The sequence below is a fragment of the Colias philodice genome, chromosome 21 (assembly GCF_061535455.1).
Source record: "Colias philodice isolate Cphi_HAF_F1 chromosome 21, ilColPhil1 Martin Lab GWU primary, whole genome shotgun sequence".
NCBI classification, from domain to species: domain Eukaryota; kingdom Metazoa; phylum Arthropoda; class Insecta; order Lepidoptera; family Pieridae; genus Colias; species Colias philodice.
The window spans coordinates 9,665,088-9,686,021 of NC_143106.1; the positions used below are offsets into that span (position 1 = coordinate 9,665,088).

A 20,934-nucleotide genomic window follows, 5' to 3' on the forward strand; every position below is an offset into this window, starting at 1 on the left:
ACACACTGCAGAATATATATTATTATTTCCCATAATAGTGGGTAACAATTTGTAGAAAAGTTGGCAACACAAAATTTTTAAGGTTAAAATTTATAATTGTTATTTTTGTGGTTTTTAAACAATGTATTCAAGTCAACAGCACGTGATACACAATATATTAACACGCTAAAATATCATGAAGATTGAAGGCCTATAAACTGATAAAGAGTTGTATACTTACGAGTGAAAAGACAATCCAGGCATTTTCGTTCCACTATAACTTTTACACCCTTTAACGCTACACCGCACCATGGTATTATTTTATAAGGTATTAACAGTAAGTCTAAATCATTAAAAACCAAACATACCATGAATTATGTAACTTAGAACATGTAAAAACTATATTTTTATGGAAGACGATAGCTAGCTGTCAAACTTTGTTTATCAAAGTAGGTTGCTATTCTTGAAAAAAGTGGCACGCTGCGTGAAACAAAAAATTTTATCGTTCTCTCTCATTTCTTTACACAACACCGGCATAAGTTGCTCTTTTTCTTGTGTGAATGCGACATAAGATATCAATTTGTCTATTGGTTTCTCTGTCTACGGCTCGGAGCAATTATATTTTCGCCGCGAGGTCACTTCTTTCAAGGCGCTTTCTTTAAAGTTGCCATACTAATTTATTTTATTTTACCATAATAAATATTATATAAGCAGAAAATATTTATTATGTATTTTTACGTTACTCCGAAATCTTTTTTTATTTTCGTTTTTATCTACCCATCATTTTATTTTTGTTTAAATTACTAGCCATAAATATAATTTGAAATTTTCTTTGTTTCATGCAACAACTGGGCACACTGATGATGTGTTTCTGTAATCTGTTGTGTGTGTGAGTGATGTCTCCGCCATTGAATTTCATTTTAACCGAGAATTGAAATAGGTTGTGCCTTTTAAATCGGAAAATATCCTAACGATCCTAATTCTTTAATTAAATATAATTAGACATATTCCGTGCACAAACATTATATCCGATGGCAGACAGAGACACAGATGAGTTAAACATTGATAACGTAATAAAAAAATTACTAAAAGGTAAATTATTGTAATGTAAACTAAAAAAATTTCGCGCTCGTTTATCATGTATTTTGTTTATTTGGTCGAAAATTCGTTTGTTTTTAGTGAGTGAAGTGATTTTTATGGGTGTTTGTGTTATGTTTATTTGTGTTGTTTTCAGTCCGGGGCGAAAAGCCTGGCATGAATGTACAGTTAACGGAAGTGGAGATAAAAGGGCTATGCTTGAAATCTCGGGAAATATTCCTCTCACAACCAATATTACTTGAACTAGAAGCACCATTGAAAATATGCGGTAAGTAGAAAAACTTGCGACAAATTTCTTTGTTCCGTATACATCCGTAGTTCAACTTTCGAAACTGTTGCGAAATCAATTTCGTTTTCCTTTACGAGTAAAGTAACTTGATTTTATAACAATGCTCTACCAACCTTTAGATGTTCATTGTATATTGACTTTATTTAAGGAGAGAAACAAAGTACAAAGGGTACGTTAATTAAAAAACAAATACGAGCGTCCAAACATGAGTCACGCAGGGGCTTAAATTAATCAATTGCTTTGATAAACCAAAAAGTGACAGGTTTATGCTCATAATATTTATCATCGAGTTACAAATTTCGTGTAAATTACGATCATATTTTTAACTCAATGTCACTCCAGAAAGGAGCCTGATTACATCATACATGATCACGGGCTAAGTATCCCTAATTAATAACTGTTAATTCAAGGGTGTGGCCATACGAAACAGAACAATATTATTTAATTCACTTTTCACATTCATTTTCTCTATAACCATCATCTTTTTACTTTTTAAAGTACCCTCTTATCTGTATCAATGAATTCTATTTTTGTTGATAAGAATCCTTGGCATACCCAGGTGTAGAATTATTTTGGTTTTACAATAACAATGTTGCATTAGATCTAATTTATAAGATGGTTGAGCCTATGAATCTATTGTTATACTCTTCAAATTTGTCTGTTTCCAATCACTTTCTAAGTCATATCTACTTATGGAAAATATAATTTTCATTCCTATTTATAAGTTGTTGTTTTTAAACAACTACTTAGCATTTGTTAAATCTTGATTAGTGATTTTAGCACTTCTTTATTAGAACCAAGCTTGAATATGTTAGAATAATTAGTATTATGCTGTTTATTAAGAGTAATTACCGTAATTCTTTTGGGACTTTTTGTTTTGTACTTTATAATGAAGGTTTGCTTCCCCTCGTAAGGTTTGGGGCAGATGTTTTTTACATCTGCTCTTTATTCACTTCCTGTACAAGAAAATGAGATGTTTTTATTCTATAAGATGAACAGCTGAATTCTGAATTTGACATAAAGAATGTAAATCAAATATGTTTATTTGCTTGTATATGGTTAGTAAGGTGTTTACAATATTTCTTATCATACCTATAGGTATGTGTGTGGCTTAAGCTTTCTCAAACCTTAATAAAATCAATTCTCAATTCAGAAACTTACTTTTTTGATAAATGCTGGGTACTTGCCCTGCTTTGCTGATTGTTTTTTTTGATAAAAATTATAACCATGGTATTCACCAAGGACATATTTTATTTGCTTTCTCTGGGGTTTAAATCCAGGACAATTTGGTTGTACATTGTAAAAAATTATATCAAATATGTATTGGCCTTAATTATTCTCAACATTAATGTGGAACTTGAATTTTAATTAAAATTTGTTTACAGTTAAATTAGCATATCCTTGTTCTGTATTCATTAACAAATATTTTAAGTAAACAAAGATAATACAAGGCAAGGTTAAAGTTGTATTTATTTTGATTCAGTTCTACTTTTTATTTAATTTAGAGATATGTACAAGTTCAAATTTAATAATATTGTTAATGTAACAGTAAATATAGACTGGGGTAGAAGCCTTTAAAAATAATGAAAAGATAAAAAAAATCGCAGTCGGATGAAACCCATTAGAAAAGGAGGGGAATATGATGAAAATAAAAGGAAACATAAATTACGGTCAATCCGAGTTCGGGAAGTGGGAGGGGGGAGCTTTTAAGAGAAAAAAATGGTTTCTCCTGATTTCCGACAAAACTACAAGTCCTATAGAAAAAAGTTCAATGGCAAAGTTGTAGGTAATTAAAAGTTCTACAACTTTTGAATTCACAATTTTTTCACATAACCTAAAAATTTAGGTGAAGAATTCAAAAAACCAAGTTTTTGGTATTTTATTTTTATCTACTTCAAAATTTATTGTTTTTCTACGAAATTTGGTGGAAACTTACTTTATTATGTCCCAAATACACTGTAATTTATTTGATTGAAAATATTTATTTTTTCGCCTTATTTTGAATTAATACCAAAAAAACAACCCAATTTTCAATCGAAAAGTCACCCGTCAAAATATCAGCTTTTTTCAAAAACTTGGGGTGCCTTTTATTCATTGAAATCTTTACTTTCATATGGTGTAAAAAAAATAAACACCACTATAGTAAATGTTCTCAGGAAATGCATACAAACAGTGTAATAATGAGCTTTTACTAAATCAGGCACACTTCTTGAACTCTATATCTTCTCTTGTATCGGCTTTTCGGTAATATTTCAAAAGAAAAATAATTATCTGTTCTTAGTTTAATATTTTACAGCATATTCAAAAGCAAAATGATGTCGATAAAAACATTTCAGGTAGTTCGAGAAGTGTGCCTGATTTAGTAAAAGCTAATTTTCACACTGTTTGTATGCATTTCCTGAGAACAATTACTATGGTGGTGTTTATTTTTTTTACACCATATGAAAGTAGAGATTTCAATGAATAAAAGGCACCCCAAGTTTTTGAAAAAAACTGATATTTTGACGGGTGACTTTTCGATTGAAAATTAGGTTGTTTTTTTGGTATTAATTCAAAATAAGGCGAAAAAATAAATATTTTCAATCAAATAAATTACAGTGTATTTGGGACATAATAAAGTAAGTTTCCACCAAATTCAGTAGAAAAAAAATAAATTTTGAAGTAGATAAAAATAAAAGACCAAAAACTTGGTTTTTTGAATTTTTCACCTAAATTTTGAGGTTATGTGAAAAAATTGTGAATACAAAAGTTGTAGAACTTTTAATTACCTACAACTTTGCCATTGGACTTTTTTCTATAGGACTTGTAGTTTTGTCGGAAATCGAGAGAAACCATTTTTTTCTCTTAAAAGCTCCCCCCTCCCGCTTCCCTAACTCGGATTGACCGTAATTTATTTTTCCTTACATTTTTATCATATTCTCCTCCTTCTCTAATGGGTTTCATCCGACTGCGATTTTTTTTTGTTTCAAAAATTATCTACTCCAGTCTAATAACATGTTTTTTTGAAGTAATTGTCAACAGTTAATATTACTCATTCAGGATAAAACAACAGACAAATAAGTGTTATGGAAAATTGTTTTTATTGATAATAAAAGTATTTTTCAAATAGTATATTATATGAGCTTGATAAGATATGTAGTACAAATGAGGATATAGACAGTATTTACTTGCAATAAACATAATTTGGAGCCACATGTTATTGATTACAGATGTTGTGGTAGGTTTGATTAAACAGAATGACTGTAAACACTTAAAATTTTAGAACAATATCACTATCACTATATAGTATAAAACAAAGTCGCTTTCTCTGTCCCTATGTCCTTCTGTATGCTTAAATCTTTAAAACTACGCAACGGATTTTAATGCGGTTTTTTTTAATAGATAGAGTGATTCAAGAGCCTTCCTCTTTAGTATATAATTTATTAGGTTTTAGACAAAGCGGGCGAAGCCGCGGGTGGAAAACTAGTTTTTTTTATAATTTCACTACAATTGCATTTAATTCATCCAAAAGTATAAAAGTACAAACAAATTTACAACATTGTTGGACAGTTATTTGACCAGCAAATTCGGATTCTCATACTTTATTTCAATAAGTATTTCATTCTTTAGTTAAATAGGTTACTATTTTGCCTTGAGCCTTTCCTGTTGTTTCTCCCTGCATAGTCAAGGAAATTCCAATGGTAAAGAGATGTTTTACTGCCGTAAAAGTAGTTGATGTCCACTCCCTCGCCTTCTTACTATCTACAAATACAAAATAAGTTTTTGATGATGAGATTATTACTCCCTCTCTTTTGTGTAACATTTTTTAACTACACATATATTATGTAAGTCAGTAATCCCTTTCCCTGAGGTAATACAGATATAATATTAACCCTCTGCCACTGAGGTGCCATTTTTATTTCAATTATGTTGAGGAGTAGTCTGACAGACGTGTAGTTAAAGTACTATTTATGTTATGGGTATTATATATTTTGCAATGAAACTTGAATTCATATAACTGTTGACATGTGTTTAAATAGTAATCATAATAAAAATTGAAATAAAACACAAATTTAAGAATTATTTATTATATTTGTGTCACTTATGAGATTTAGGAACTTTAAGCACAGCCATTGTTAAAAAATAAAAAACATAAAAAAAATGAAAAAAAACAACAAAACAAAATTATTTTTGCCATCTTCTGGCTTGAACCTATTAATAAAAAATGAAAGGCTTAAATCCTTAGAGTACTTTTGTTACAATTCAGTCTCAAACTTCAGTCTTACAATCAGCGCAAACTTGAGCAGCGCATTGCAAACAGATAGGTTTTGCGCAAATGCAACAAGTAAATCTCGTTTGGCGTTTCAATTTACTTGGACAGATACGACACAACTTTCTTGTCGATGATGTGCCAGTGTCGCTTGGTGGGAGAGGAGCTGGCAAATCTTGTCCTAAAACTCGCCGAAGAGTCATACGCAATTCTCTCGGAAGTTTTTCATTATAAACTCGCTGCTTTAGAGCAGGCAGTACTAATTCTCTTGCAAGGTGCATAAGAAAATCAGCTCTTCTCATTTTCGATTCTGGATACTCACTATAAAGCACAAATGCATTGACGCCCGCTATATCCAGCAATCGATAAAAAATAGCTTGTGGCCAACGTCGTGTTTTGCGGCTACATGAATAAATGGCACATTTTTTGTCTATTTCATCCACACCCCCTTTACTATGATTATAATCCACAATCATGGTAGGTTTATTGGTTTCTTCATCAGTACTGGCGTGGTTGTGGCAAGAAGAAAGGAGGATCACTGCCTTGTCTCTTTTTGGGACATAAGAAACCATAGTCAAATCTTTGGTAAAACCATACAAAGAACTTCCAACGGCTCTATTTTTATTTGGTTTGAACTCCGATGGAATCTCGCGTTTATTTTTTTTAAGTGTTCCTAAATAAGTCAATCCTTTTTGAAGTAAAAGTTCTGCCAGAGGTATAGAGCTGAACCAATTATCCGCCGTTACGTTTCTGTTTGAATTTTCAATCGGTTTTACCAGCCGCAATACAGACTGCGTAGGCACAGCTAACTTTTTTTCTGCTTCAGTAAGTCCCAGACCATCAGAACCCTTCCCATGATAAATGTAGGCATTATAAACGTAAAATTGACGAGCATCACTTAAAATCATAATTTTAATCCCATACTTCGAAGGTTTGTTGGGCATATAAATAACAAATTTGCAACGACCTTTGAAAGCTAGAAGCATTTCATCAATACAGGTATATGGACCGGGTGTAAAATGAGTTTGACAATTCGATATGAATTTGTTGAAAAATTCAGAAACCGGAGCAAGTGGATCAGATTGCAATCGTTCCTGTCGGTCATTGATATCATCCAATCTCAAGCAATTCAAAAGAGTGTTAAACCTATATTTAGACATCACACATCTGAATATTTCATGACCTGTTCCATCAGTTGCAAACAAATAGTTTGAATCAGCATCATTACATTTAAATACAGATGAGTAATATAAACACCCAAGTAGTGATTTAATTTCTATAGAAGTTGTATCTTTCAACTCATGCTTGGCAAAATTTGCGAATTTCCTTCGATAGACTTCAAGTTTTTTATTTGTACAGGAAACTAATGTTTCTATCATCTCACAATCAAATAATTTTTGCCACAAGTTCTCGTAGCCAGGAAATACACCTCGTTCGGAAGTTTGCCTTGGTAAAGATACAATATTATGTGCAGGTGTGCGTGAGGTCCTTGAAAATTCAGTTTTCGCCCAAATAAAACCATTCTTTCCTACGTACGTACTACCACCACCCGAATTTGACAAAAAAACCTCTCTAGAATCTAGGCTTCCAGGACTGGTTGGCTGCTCCTCTAACCTTTCTTGATCTTCACCACCAGATACTTCACTGTCTTCGTGCATTTCCTCCTCAATAACAAAATCCCGATCGGTAACCTCATCGTCGACATCACTGAACTCCGACTCGTTGTCTTCCTCCAAGAACTGTTGAATTTGTTCGTCAGTAGCCTTTCTTTTCCTAGACGGTCGGTCAGTTGGTTTTTGGCGGTTACAATCCATCTAAAAACAATAACACATATACATTATAATTTAAAATAAACAATAAATTACTTACATTTCAAATATTTTGCTGACGTGTAGTATAAAAGACACTATGAAAATATTGAGGTGACGTCTAGAAGACAGTATGGGGATAAAATTATTTTACTGACAATACGTCTACAAGACACATCACTTATTACTGACCTTACGTATTACGGACACCACACTGTTGTAAGTAGACACGAGCGCACGCCGCGGCTGTCGTCGCCACACTGGCGGGGAGGGGACGCGAGCGCAGTAAGCTACCTAGCGGTGCGGGACGATTCTCGGAAAAATGGTGGCGTAGGAACCAAAAGTTTATGTTGCGTTGTCTGTCAGACGTAACCTCAGCGGCAGAGGGTTAAAACGTCTTCACATATTGTTATACCTTGTTTTTAAGCTATTGCATAGCTTCTATCGCGGGGACTGAATCGAGAAATTCCGTAACGAAAAAACCTCACGCTCCCCACTCCGACGGGCGCGAAGGTGTGGCTTGAAAGCATAGCATGCAATAGCCTTACCGCGGCAGTCCCCGAGTGCCACATGTCTTTTTTTTAAGTTATAAGTATTGTCTGTAATTTAATGTACTGTATCATTTTTTGGAAATAAATGTGTTTCTATTCTATAAATATTGTGACACATATAAATCTATCCCTCCCTTACAGGTGACATACACGGTCAGTACTACGACCTACTGCGGCTGTTTGAATACGGTGGCTTCCCACCGGAGTCCAATTATCTCTTCCTCGGTGACTATGTTGACCGCGGCAAGCAATCGCTCGAGACAATATGCCTGTTACTTGCTTATAAGATTAAATATCCCGAGAATTTCTTCTTGTTGAGAGGGAATCATGAGTGTGCGAGCATTAATAGGATTTATGGGTGAGTTCAGTTCTTTGGCATATTATTTATGTTATATGTAGTTACATATTAATTATGTAAAATGAAATTGTAACATGGACATGATTTTAAAAGAACAACTATGGAGTTTCTTGCTGGTTCTTCTCCGTAGATACTGCTTTCCAAATCGGTGGTAAATGTTAAAAGTGTGTAATGACGATTCAAAAGTGCTTCTAGAAGAAGTCTAATTAAATAAATAAAATTGGCTTTTGATCATTGTGTGTCTAGTTTTTATAAATGTTGATCAATAAATGGAGTTTTTACAATTTTTGTTTAAAACTGATGTATGTACAAAGGAATTTGCTGATTTTTATGTGCATTACACACGTTTACAGTTCATACAAATTGTTTTTTTTTTTCTGACCAAAGCATAATATTTTGCATTGGTTTATAAATTGTGCCATTTTCGTAAGGCTCATCATTCCTTGTAAGGCCCATCATTTCTTTGCTTATAATAGTGATATATACATAAAATTAACTTAAACCAAAGTTGACTCCTAATATAAAAATCTCCCAAAAAAAAGAAAGTACAAAATTGTTGCATACTCATTACTATTATGTTCTCTACAAATGTAGGTTTTGCGTTAGGTCGTATGTCAATGTACCCTAAGCACTAACCTCGATGTAACTACAGGAAAGGTGTAATAACATTTTATAGGCCCATTTCCGAGGAAAACTACGATATTTTCATTACATTTTCATGTTAAACTCCATTATGATTATTATGAAACATTGTAGTTCGTATATTTTTATGGAATTGCTGTTATGTAGTTGTTCGGTATTTTGGATCATTTATATCGAAATGTCTAGAGCTAAATTAATAAATACAAAAGGAAAAATCGTGTTTAGGTTAAATACAGTGTATAATAATCAGTTTTATTTTATAATAGGAATCCCACTAACAAAAAAACAACATACAATACATAAAATGTAATATGTACTTTGATGATAATTGCTCTTATTTCAGTAGTTATAGATTAAGAGCCCACGACAGCCAGACATTCCTTATTTTAGAAAAGTTGAAAGTTATTTTAGTTATTTTTTAAATGTGTCTGGCAAGATGTAAGAACCATAAAAACTGTCTGGCTCTTGAGGTAACATCTTTTAATTACGTCCCCAAGTAACATAATCTTATATATAAAAATGAATCGCAAAATGTGTTGGTAAGCGCATAACTCGAGAACGGCTGAACCGATTTCGATAATTCTTTTTTTATTATATTCCTTGAAGTACGAGGATGGTTTTTATGTAGAGAAAACGTAAATATGTACCACGGCCGAAGCCGGGGCGGACCGCTAGTATATTATAAAATTTAGCTTTTAAACTATAATGAACGTTAGGTACAATTTTATTCACCTTTACTACCTGTTTCCTGTCAAAGTAACCACAACCCAGACTTGATAATCGCTAGTCGTTCTTATCTGTATCGGAGACATATACAGAGAAACTTTCAACTTTTCTAAAATAAAAAAATGAATGTCTGGCCGTCGTGGGCTCTTGGGTTAATATAACAAAAATGTATTCTCAGATTCTATCAATAACAAGCTATCAAGATATTGGCAGGATAAATCTAAATATTTGATTTTAGTTCACTAATGATACAATTAATTCATTTGAACCATCGGCCTTCGAACAATCAGAATTCAGAGCAATGACTCATAATTTAAATATTAGAATATGATATTTATTGGTGCTGGCTTCAAGCAGCAATTTATTTTCGGACCCTTTAATGTTTGTAAACAAAATCCGATTTATCGATATTAGGGTACGTTCACACAGACCGGCTCGGAGAGTATCGGCCGGCGCTCATTTTTCTTTTCACACAAACCGCCTGGAAGCGGTCTGAAAGCGGATCGAACGCGATCGGAGCCTTCTCTTAATATTTCACACCAAGTGCGTTCAAACATTCTCAATGAGAAAAAATGCAATATACCTTACTACAAATGCTAAAACTGTGTTTTCAACGTGATAAGAATCTGCTCTCCGAGCCAGTCTATGTGAACGGATCCTTACGCTAACTTCCGCCCGCGTGTCCGCTCGCGAGCAATTGACGTCATCGCGTAGCAGCCATACGCAATACAAATATCAACACTGTGCAGTTTATATGACGAAACGATAGTAGCGATCTGCGATATTGATGTTTTATTATACAGTATATTTTGAGATACTTGAGAATGTACGAGGGAAAATTTTTTCCATTGTTTTGAAACTTGAAGAGTGCAAATATGTTAAGTGCACGTCAAGTAGTAACTATCAACTATTTCCAGGCCAAGTTTCATCAAAATTAGCTCGACAGTTTAGCCTGGTAAACTTTACAGATTATACACAAATACAATTTTCAAGTTAAATTTCATAAATATCAGTTAAACGGTCAATATTCGTAATCTCTATAGACACAAATGCACATTTTAAACAGCAAGAAATAGGTGTGAACGATAGGGTATTTTTCAATAATGTATTTATCTCTGATTAGGATTAACGATACGTAGAACATTGCTAAATTTTTTATAAGTATGGGGCCGTTCATAAAATACGTCACACTAAAATTAACTTTTTTTGACCCCCTCCCCCCCGGTTGTCACGCTTTGTCACACTTTCGGTCACCCCCCTAGAAATATTTCGTCACAAAAACGAAGACCCCCCCCCCCTAAACATGATAAATTTTGATTGAATACACAAATTTTGATATTATACGATATGAGAACGTATACTCAGTAAAAACTTTTAATGAACGGCGAACGTCACGCTGCCGCGGCCGTAGACCCCCTGTCCCCCCTTGTCACATCTTGTCACACTCGCGAAAACCCCTCCCCCCCCTAGTATGCGAACGTATTTTATGAACGGCCCCAATGTGTTTACAATTAGTGATGTCATGTTTACGCATTGATAAAATAAATTCCTTCGCTATATTTTTCCGCTCAACGAACCGTTATCTTGACATTGATCGTGAACTATTCGTTTGAGATTATATTGTACTATGATAATGCTTTGCCCGTGACTTCGCGTGGGCGTGTATGAGTAACTGTGTTTTCCGTATAAATTTTAGATAGCTAAATTGTTTGTTTCATTTTAAATATAGGTACCTAGATAAATAAATATTTCATTATTGTTTTTACAATTTTCACACACGGCACAATCTGATCCCATACTAAGCTTTCGCTTGTGTTATGGAAAACAGATGGCTGATAAACATACATATTTGTATTATATATATATATATATTATATATATATATATATATATATATACATATATATATATATATATATTATATATATATATATATATATATACATATATATATATATATATATATATATATATATATATATATATAATTTTAAATAAATACTTATATGGATAATTAACACACTCATCTATGTGATAATTAATGTACCTATATGGTTCAAAAATTTCTACTAACCCATATGGAAAAAATTGTTTATATTTTGCCTGAATGATCGCGCGAATTTATCCAAAGATAAGCGAATATTGATAACGTGGGCAAACGTTTATCTATCGAACAATTTCCGCGTGAATTACGTATAAGAGTTCGTTAAAATTAATATACATTGTGTAATTTATAACGCTGATCTACCTGATGTATAAAATTTTATCCAAATTAGGATAGCTGGATTTGATTGACAGAGTAATAACTCTGTCCATTTATGCATAAGGGTTTATTTCTTAAACAAAACTTATTGGAATAACTATAAGACCCGCGAATTCGAGCTTTGAGGATAAAACATCACAAATAATAAAATTATCTTTAAAATTATTTCAGTAGTTTTTGACTTTTGAAGACAAATTAAAACATAACAATGAAATGAGATTCTGAAGTATTTAAAACAAGAAATGTGACAAAGAAAAGAGAAATAATTAATAATTATAATAAATGTATGTTTTTTGTTGTAAGGTTCTACGATGAATGCAAGAGGAGGTACAACATTAAGTTATGGAAGACATTCACAGACTGCTTTAACTGCCTACCCGTTGCGGCGATCGGTGAGTACATGCATACAAAAATAGCATCACTACATAGTACAAAACGAAGTCGCTTTCTCTGTCCCTATATCCCTATGTATGCTTAAATCTTTAACCGACTTCAAAAAAAAAGGAGGAGGTTATCAATTCGGCCGGTATGTTTTTTTTTATTTTTTTTTTATGTATGTACACCGATTACTCCGAGGTTTCTGAACCGATTTACGTGATTCTTTTTTTGTTCGATGCGGGATGGTGTCGAATTGGTCCCATAAAAATTTTATTCGGATAGGCCCAGTAGTTTTTATTTTATAAGCATTTTTGTCTGTATTTGTAAATGTTGCAAGTGCAAGTTTGAAGTCGGTTGTTTTTAACGCAGTTATCACTTGTTAAAACTACGCAACGGATTTTGATGCGGATTTTTTAATAGATAGAGAGATTCAAGGAGAAGGTTGTAGTACAATATAATTTATTATGTTTAGGTCTAAGCGGGCGAAGCCGCGGGTGGAAAGCTAGTATGATATAATATTTAGATATAGTATTCAATTGTTATAGTAAACAAATTACATTATGCTGATTTTAGCAAGAAAATATATTGGGACACGTTAAAATTGTTAAAAATCTAGACCTAAATAATATAAACTAGGTTATTATAATGTTGATACTATTTATTATAGCATAATATTACTAGTCACTTGGCTAAATGCGATTTGCGTGTTTTGCGTTATATATCTAAAAATGATATTTGCCTAGTACATAGTTTTAGTTATGGAAATTAATGTGTCAATACTGAATAAAAATAATTATAAATGTGAAAGTAACTCTATTTCCTATTTATTCTAATTATATCTCTTATGGCTTTTACCTGATTAATTAACCACATAATTATGTTTTACAACATCTACATCATCATCAACTTGGTAAATTAAATACAATAAAACATTAGCATTTTAAAAATCAATAAAACAAATAAGATAAAATACAATATCTCTGAGGCATTTTATCCCCATAGCCTCTAATCGCTCGCTTAGGCGTGAAGTGTGTTCATTCGATTATACACTATCTCATGTGAGAGGTTTACAAATAAAATTATAGGATCTATGAAAATTGGATTAGCAAGCAATTAGGTTAAATGTTGGTTGAGTTTTCGCGGCGTCTAATCGAGTATGCGCTTTCCAAAATTTTTCAGACTACCGAAGATCTGTGGTTTTGTCTAGTTTATTTCAAAAGATTTACAATATGTAGGTATATTATATTATGTAGTGATAGTGAAGTTATCGTATTTGTAATTTATTTACATTAATTTACACTGTCGTTTATATCTTTATACTTATGTAAATGTAAACAAATAGGAAAAATCAATCGTAAATCGTAATCCAACAAGCTTAAAATCCACAACATCTAGAGTTTAAACTATAAATCATGCCAAAAAACATACATGGTATGTATAATGTACATTTTTATACTTATAAAAATAACCCTTTTTATACCGCATTGGATAAAAACCATAAAATACATATCTATATCTATTTATCAATACCTACTTTAGATAACTAAACACGATATATTGATCGCGTGTAACACTAATGGAAAATGTTGGGAAAACCTTTTGTGAGTCAAAACCTTACTTGTATGGTGTTTCATTGCTAGATGTTAGAAATTTGACGTTTCAAGGTACCCTCGTTTAATTGGTGCAATTTAAAATTTTGCGGGTAGTTTGTTATATAGGCTAGATTTATAAATGAATGTGTGTTGAGATATTGACTTGAGAGTTTCTTGCTAGCTCATATCTCTATAGAAAGTAGAAACTGCTTCCTTAACCGGTAAATAAGTGCTTTTAAATGAAGTAACGTTGGATAGGAAAAAAATGCTTGAGCTTGATTCGATTCTGTGCTGTTTAAATACAGTTGAATCAATAAATAGTTGAATTTAATTTCATGCCCTTAAACTGATCATTTATTTTATTGTTACAAGCGGTTTCCTTAATTTTCCTTAGTTCTTTTTTTGTATGATAAGTACAGTGATCAAGAGATTTTTTTGAAAAGCTAACCTTATATCATTATATCATTTTACATATAACTAGCGGTCCGCCCCGGCTTCGCCCGTGGTACATATGAAAAATAGATGTTGGCCGATTCTCAGACTTACCCGATATGCACAGAAAATTTCATGAGAATCGGTCCACCCGTTTCGGAGGAGTATGCAGACTAACATTGTGACACGAGAATTTTATATATTAGATAAGAGATATATCTACATGACAGGACATTATTTCATGTATTTGTTAATGCGTATATACTATACATTCGACCCACGTATCCGCCCAACCAAGGCGACACTAGATTAACTATAAACTAACCTCGGAAATTGGCAAAGTAATGTATGTATTACTTTAACGATTAATTCTTAAGTGTCACAGTCACGCTATTGAGGAAGTGTATGTGCTTCCTTCCTTGCGTCTGTGTGAATTGTGAATACATCTCGATGTAGATTTTAATTGATTTGATTTGAAATAATAATAGTTTAAAAAAACTAAAAAACACGCTTTTAGGTCGGTTTTCTATAAAAAGCGTGTTTTTTATTTTTTTATCTATTATTTATTTTATCAAATTAGTGTATTGTCATCGGTCCTCAATAAATCTACAAAGTTTGAACGAAATCTGGCCGTTTAAAGTGGGTCAAAATCGCGCCCAAAGAAGTCGGTTACAAACATACAGGTGAAGCTAATATAAAGCGTGTAAAAATTGACTATTGTTAAGGTTTTTTTCAGGAAGAGTTTGTTCTATAGTATGATGTATATTGCCTAGGACGGTATGTTGATAGCTAAAGAATTTAGTTGAGGCCATAGTTAGTTAGTGTGTGTAGAAAGAACTGATTAAAACGCGTTTTTTTTTTTGGTTTTTTCACGAAGATTCTTTTCTATTGTGTTTTGTATCTTGTCTGCAGTCGTGTTGATAAGTAGGAAGTTAGTTAAGGATGTAGTTGAGATTTGTAGTCAGAAGACGTTTTTAAGTATTATCACAAATAAATAAATATAATAACACAACTTTTCAATATATTCTCTCAGTATATCTTTAATCAGATATTTATTCATATTGCAACTTAAATTTTTAAATAAGACGAGTCGTTAGCCGACTTTCACACCACATAAGGTAACCCAACCGCAGACGACTAGACGTCTTGTCCACAGAAATATCTAGTGTTCAATATCAAGCCGCCTCTTTGGTACAGTGGTTAACAGCGTAGAACGGAGGGGTCCTGTGTTCGATTCCCGGTGGAGACTAAAAAATGTCTCTGTCTGGCAGGATGCAGAAGCCCTACTTGTCCCTAAAGAAAATTGATCAGTGAAACAGATGTATGAATAATGCTTTCCCCATACCCCACTAGGGGACATGGGACTTCACTATCAATATCAAGTGGCCACAGTGTTGACTATCGGAGCGATCTACACTTGCTATCAAGTGATCTACACTTCTAAGAGATCTAGAGTTTCAAGAGATCTAGACTTGTAAGTTATTTAGACTTGGTAGTGTGGTTATGGCAAGTCGCCAGCTTGCTAGGCTGAGTCGACGTATTCATGATGATTCATAGGTGTTTGGTAATTACAATTATTATTCAACAGATTTTTTCAACGGATTGACGTGAGTCGTTTTATGTTTGAGAGTAAATTGATATTGGTTATGTGCCATTTTACTGATTGTTGCCGAAAATCTAGTGCTGATGAAAAGATTAATCGCGATCTATCCCAATTTGTGTTTCAACACGGATAAAAATCTTTTTTATAAATTATAGTTTGCTTGCCTTATAGTTATTACGGGCATCTCTTCACTGGGAATGTAGTATTTTACATCTTTATTATTAGTCAGTAGGTCACCCAGTGAATGAAACCTACGACAAAACCTTTCTTTATAAATTCAAATCAATTTTACACAACACCAGGCTAGATACAATCACAATTGCACAAATAGGAAGCGATCATTGTGCCGCACGCAAAATGCGGTACGCCAATCGGAATACAATACGTTCGCACGGTTAACAAATGAATGCATTTCATCGCAGTTCACACACGTTCCTTTTGAACTAGATTTGTAGAATGCTTATGTTTTATACTGTTGCGACTGTAAAGAAAAACGCATTGGTTTGATGGGTCGTCGACTGGATTGGAATTATTTGTTTGTTCTTTATTGTACAAAAGTGGTGGTGACAAATTAGGTTACTCTTGTGGTTAAAGCAATAATTTTGTCTATATCTTTTCTGAAACATGTCAGACTACAGATTATTAAATGTTGAGTAATACGCTTAATAAACAAAAAACAAAAATAAGGAGTGACAAAACGCTATCAATAAAATTTCTTCTGCAAACATCCCTTTGTATCTAGTCATAGTGTATCGTTAACACTAGAGTGAAAATTGGTTAACGAGCGAAAGTGAACAAAGGCTGTGGAATCGACTGGACGCCCTGAAATAGGTCATCTAGCTCAGACTATAGGTGCTTAGTTAGAAGGGGAGAGATATAAACGTGCCTATAGTCGGATCTTTGTTGTAAAGTTGCCTTGATGATCAATAGTGATTGAATAAATAAATGTTTCAGTTTTGAGTTTGATCTTGTTCTTTCCAATTTCTTATCGTCGAATAATAGTTTGAGTTGTCTTATCCTTGTAACACACGGTTTAATATGGTTAGCCGTTTCGTAGGACACCTGAAATAACGGGACATAGAGGCGAGGATTAAAATTTTTATTAATTTGTATATAAAAGATAAGAAATTCAAGAATTTTGAGTTTTAACATATTATTATAATATGTACGAAAAGACTAACTGCGTATTTTAAAACGTTTGGTCAAAGATCTCAAATATTATGTTGTTGTAAGTTTATTGGCGGAATCTAACAATGCCTGCGACGGAATACAATGGAGTTTATGGACGTATGTTGTTGTATATTTCCAGTAAAAGTTGGCAAGCGATTTGATCATATTTTTTTGTTCACTCTGTTGTCAATTGTCATAAGTTCAGGAACTTATTGCATTTGATGTTGTAGTAAAATAATATTCAGCTGGTCGGTTTCACGGCTTCTTGTTGTTAACTTATCCGTCAAATAATGTCAAGAAGTGTCAAATACCCCATCAAGGGCACTATGTGCTGTAATCGGCCCTAAGGGCTGAAAGCACTCTTGACCTTCAGTACCCGGTAAAACAAAGGTCACTTACCACATGGCGTTTTGTGTTTAACACATAACTATAGTTAATCGATACGAACAGTAAGGTAACTAAACCTTTTCGATAGAATAATCGCCTACGCATCGAAGCAATACTACATATTACTTTGTAAAACGTTTATGCGATACTCTGCGGCTGCTGGACGAAGAAAGTTTCGTGGACCCTTTTAAGAGGACATTAGCCACAGAAGTAGTGACTTCACTGCAACAACTGCCTATGAGTCTGGTCGATGCGCATGAATGTTTGTGTGAAAAGTTTCGAGCATTTTGTAGTAAGTTTCCATACTGTTGTTGTTCCGTTTACTGTGGCATAACCTTGATGTAATATTGAATTAAATAAACACGCGTGCACTGTGTTTACATTAAAATCTAGGACGGTCTCGCTTTACGGCGTGTAATGAGATAAAACACGTAATGGTCAATAGAATTTATTGCAGAATTACAGTGAAATTTTAGTGCGCTATAAAATATGGAATTGTCGTTAGAAAGCACTATTTTAAAGCCTTTTTTTGTGCCTAGGGCTAATTTAAAGCTGTATAAGCGCTCCGCTAAGCTGCTCCGCGCGGTTTCACCCCCGTGGCTCCACTCCTGTTGGCCGTAGCTTGATGATATATAGCCTATAGCCTTCCTCGATAAATGGGCTATCTAACACCGAAAGAATTTTTCAAATCGGACCAGTAGTTCCCGAGATTAGCGCGTTAAAACAAACAAACTCTTCAGCTTTATAATATTAGTATAGATGAGCTGTTATTAATTTCAATTATAAGGTATAGTTGTTATTGTATGTTACAAAAAAAAATACATATCAATCTTCTTTGTAATAAGTAATTGTAATTTAATTAATAGATAGTATGGATAATACACATAAAATGCAATGCAACCTATATCGATAAACTAAAAAGACAATAATTGAGTTCAAAACTCAACCCTAACTCAGTCCAGTGTTCGCAAATATTTCTCGAATGTTCGTCTGCAAAGTGACCCGCGTTTATCGTGCGGGCAGGCGCCGTCGCGGCGCTATCTATAGTGTTGTGACTTGTGATGCATTGTGGTGTGCAAATATTATGTACTAGCTTACCCCCTGACGCCTTTCTGTGAAACACGCATAGCCCTGATACGATAAAATTCAGATAAATGTGTAAATGTACCTATTTATCTAAGAATAATGGTAGACATTTATTTGATACATTGTCTTTTATTATCTATGTATTTTTGCAAATCTAATCTATCGGGTAAATGGCATTCCATTGTGACTGACCTTTTCTTTGTTTCTTTTGTGATGTTCCAAGATAAAGAAAAATATTTCTTTATTTCATTTAGAATACGGAATAATAAAAATGGTAGTAAAAACTTCTAAATCCGAAAGATGACTACTATGATTTGTAGAGAAGTAAGTATAGAATTATTTCTGCTATCGCTGATTCAAATGCGTAGTAAAAACAGTATCTTGTATTATGTCAATAATTGTTAGTGTTCAGAATTAGTGCAATGACCTCGCTGCTGTTAAATGACCGGCTAAAGTAAATCTCTGTTATTATCTTTTAACCTCTACGTGGGTTCAGTTAAAATGATAATCTTTAAAGTATATGCATTATATATTTTACAGATTTTTACTTCTATTTATTAAGCGTGTATAAACTATTCCTTATTATATTTACCATATTAAAATTCGTCGTATTCAAAATTTATAGAAAGCACAATTATTAAGCATCTTAATATAATTTATTTTCTTGCAATTAGTTTTCGAAATATTTTCAAATGCGCTATTATTGTCTGTTGTTGATACTAGCTTTACATCCGCGGCTTCACCCGATTTTTTCCGACCTTAACAAATTTCTCTCTTTTTAAGATCTAAGCATCCAAAGGGATTTATTTTATACTGTATAATGATGACATTCTCAATGCGCTATGACGCATTATGAGTTGCAAATAGGATTAGAAGTGCGAATCGCATATGCTTTTAGGATGTTATCACACCCTCTATGTAATACAATCAATAACGTGTCCCCCTCCATTCTTGCAGTGGACGAGAAAATATTCTGTTGCCACGGAGGCCTGTCCCCCGACCTCCAAGCGATGGAGATTTCAATATGTCATAATATTCTCTCAATATATCTTTAATCAGATATTTATTCATATTGCAACTTAAATTTTTAAATAAGACGAGTCGTTAGCCGACTTTCACACCACATAAGGTAACCCAACCGCAGACGACTAGTCGACTTGTCCAGAGAAATATCTAGCGTTCAATTTCAAGCCGCCGCTTTAGTACAGTGGTTAACACATGAGCGTAGAACGGAGGGGTCCTGTGTTCGATTCCCGGTGGAGATTAAAAATGTCTCTGTCTGGCAGGATGCAGAAGGCCTACTTGTCCCTAAAGAAAATTGATCAGTGAAACAGATGTATGAATAATGCTTTCCCCATACCCCACTAGGGGACATGGGACTTCACTATCAATATCAAGTGGCCACAGTGTTGACTATCGGAGCGATCTACACTTGCTATCAAGTGATCTACACTTCTAAGAGATCTAGAGTTTCAAGAGATCTAGACTTGTAAGTTATTTAGACTTGGTAGTGTGGTTATGGCAAGTCGCCAGCTTGCTAGGCTGAGTCGACGTATTCATGATGATTCATAGGTGTTTGGTAATTACAATTATTATTCAACAGATTTTTTCAACGGATTGACGTGAGTCGTTTTATGTTTGAGAGTAAATTGATATTGGTTATGTGCCATTTTACTGATTGTTGCCGAAAATCTAGTGCTGATGAAAAGATTAATCGCGATCTATCCCAATTTGTGTTTCAACACGGATAAAAATCTTTTTTATAAATTATAGTTTGCTTGCCTTATAGTTATTACGGGCATCTCTTCACTGGGAATGTAGTATTTTACATCTTTATTATTAGTCAGTAGGTCACCCAGTGAATGAAACCTACGACAAAACCTTTCTTTATAAATTCAAATCAATTTTACACAACACCAGGCTAGATACAATCACAATTGCACAAATAGGAAGCGATCATTGTGCCGCACGCAAAATGCGGTACGCCAATCGGAATACAATACGTTCGCACGGTTAACAAATGAATGCATTTCATCGCAGTTCACACACGTTCCTTTTGAACTAGATTTGTAGAATGCTTATGTTTTATACTGTTGCGACTGTAAAGAAAAACGCATTGGTTTGATGGGTCGTCGACTGGATTGGAATTATTTGTTTGTTCTTTATTGTACAAAAGTGGTGGTGACAAATTAGGTTACTCTTGTGGTTAAAGCAATAATTTTGTCTATATCTTTTCTGAAACATGTCAGACTACAGATTATTAAATGTTGAGTAATACGCTTAATAAACAAAAAACAAAAATAAGGAGTGACAAAACGCTATC

General features: G+C 33.4%; 1 protein-coding gene across 2 annotated transcripts in view; it reads left to right on the top strand.

Annotated features, from left to right (window-relative positions):
- Positions 1–835: 835 nt before the first annotated feature.
- The window catches only part of LOC149479123 (serine/threonine-protein phosphatase PP1-gamma catalytic subunit B), a 28,650-nt gene continuing 8,551 nt past the window's right edge, over positions 836–20,934 (top strand). For both annotated transcript variants that reach the window (XM_089708870.1, XM_089708871.1), the window contains exons 1-4: positions 836–1,071; positions 1,214–1,345; positions 8,116–8,332; positions 12,267–12,355. In XM_089708870.1, coding sequence (XP_089564996.1) covers positions 1,011–1,071; positions 1,214–1,345; positions 8,116–8,332; positions 12,267–12,355 — 499 coding nt within the window. In that variant the 5' untranslated portion in view covers positions 836–1,010. The remainder of the gene's footprint in view (positions 1,072–1,213; positions 1,346–8,115; positions 8,333–12,266; positions 12,356–20,934) is intronic.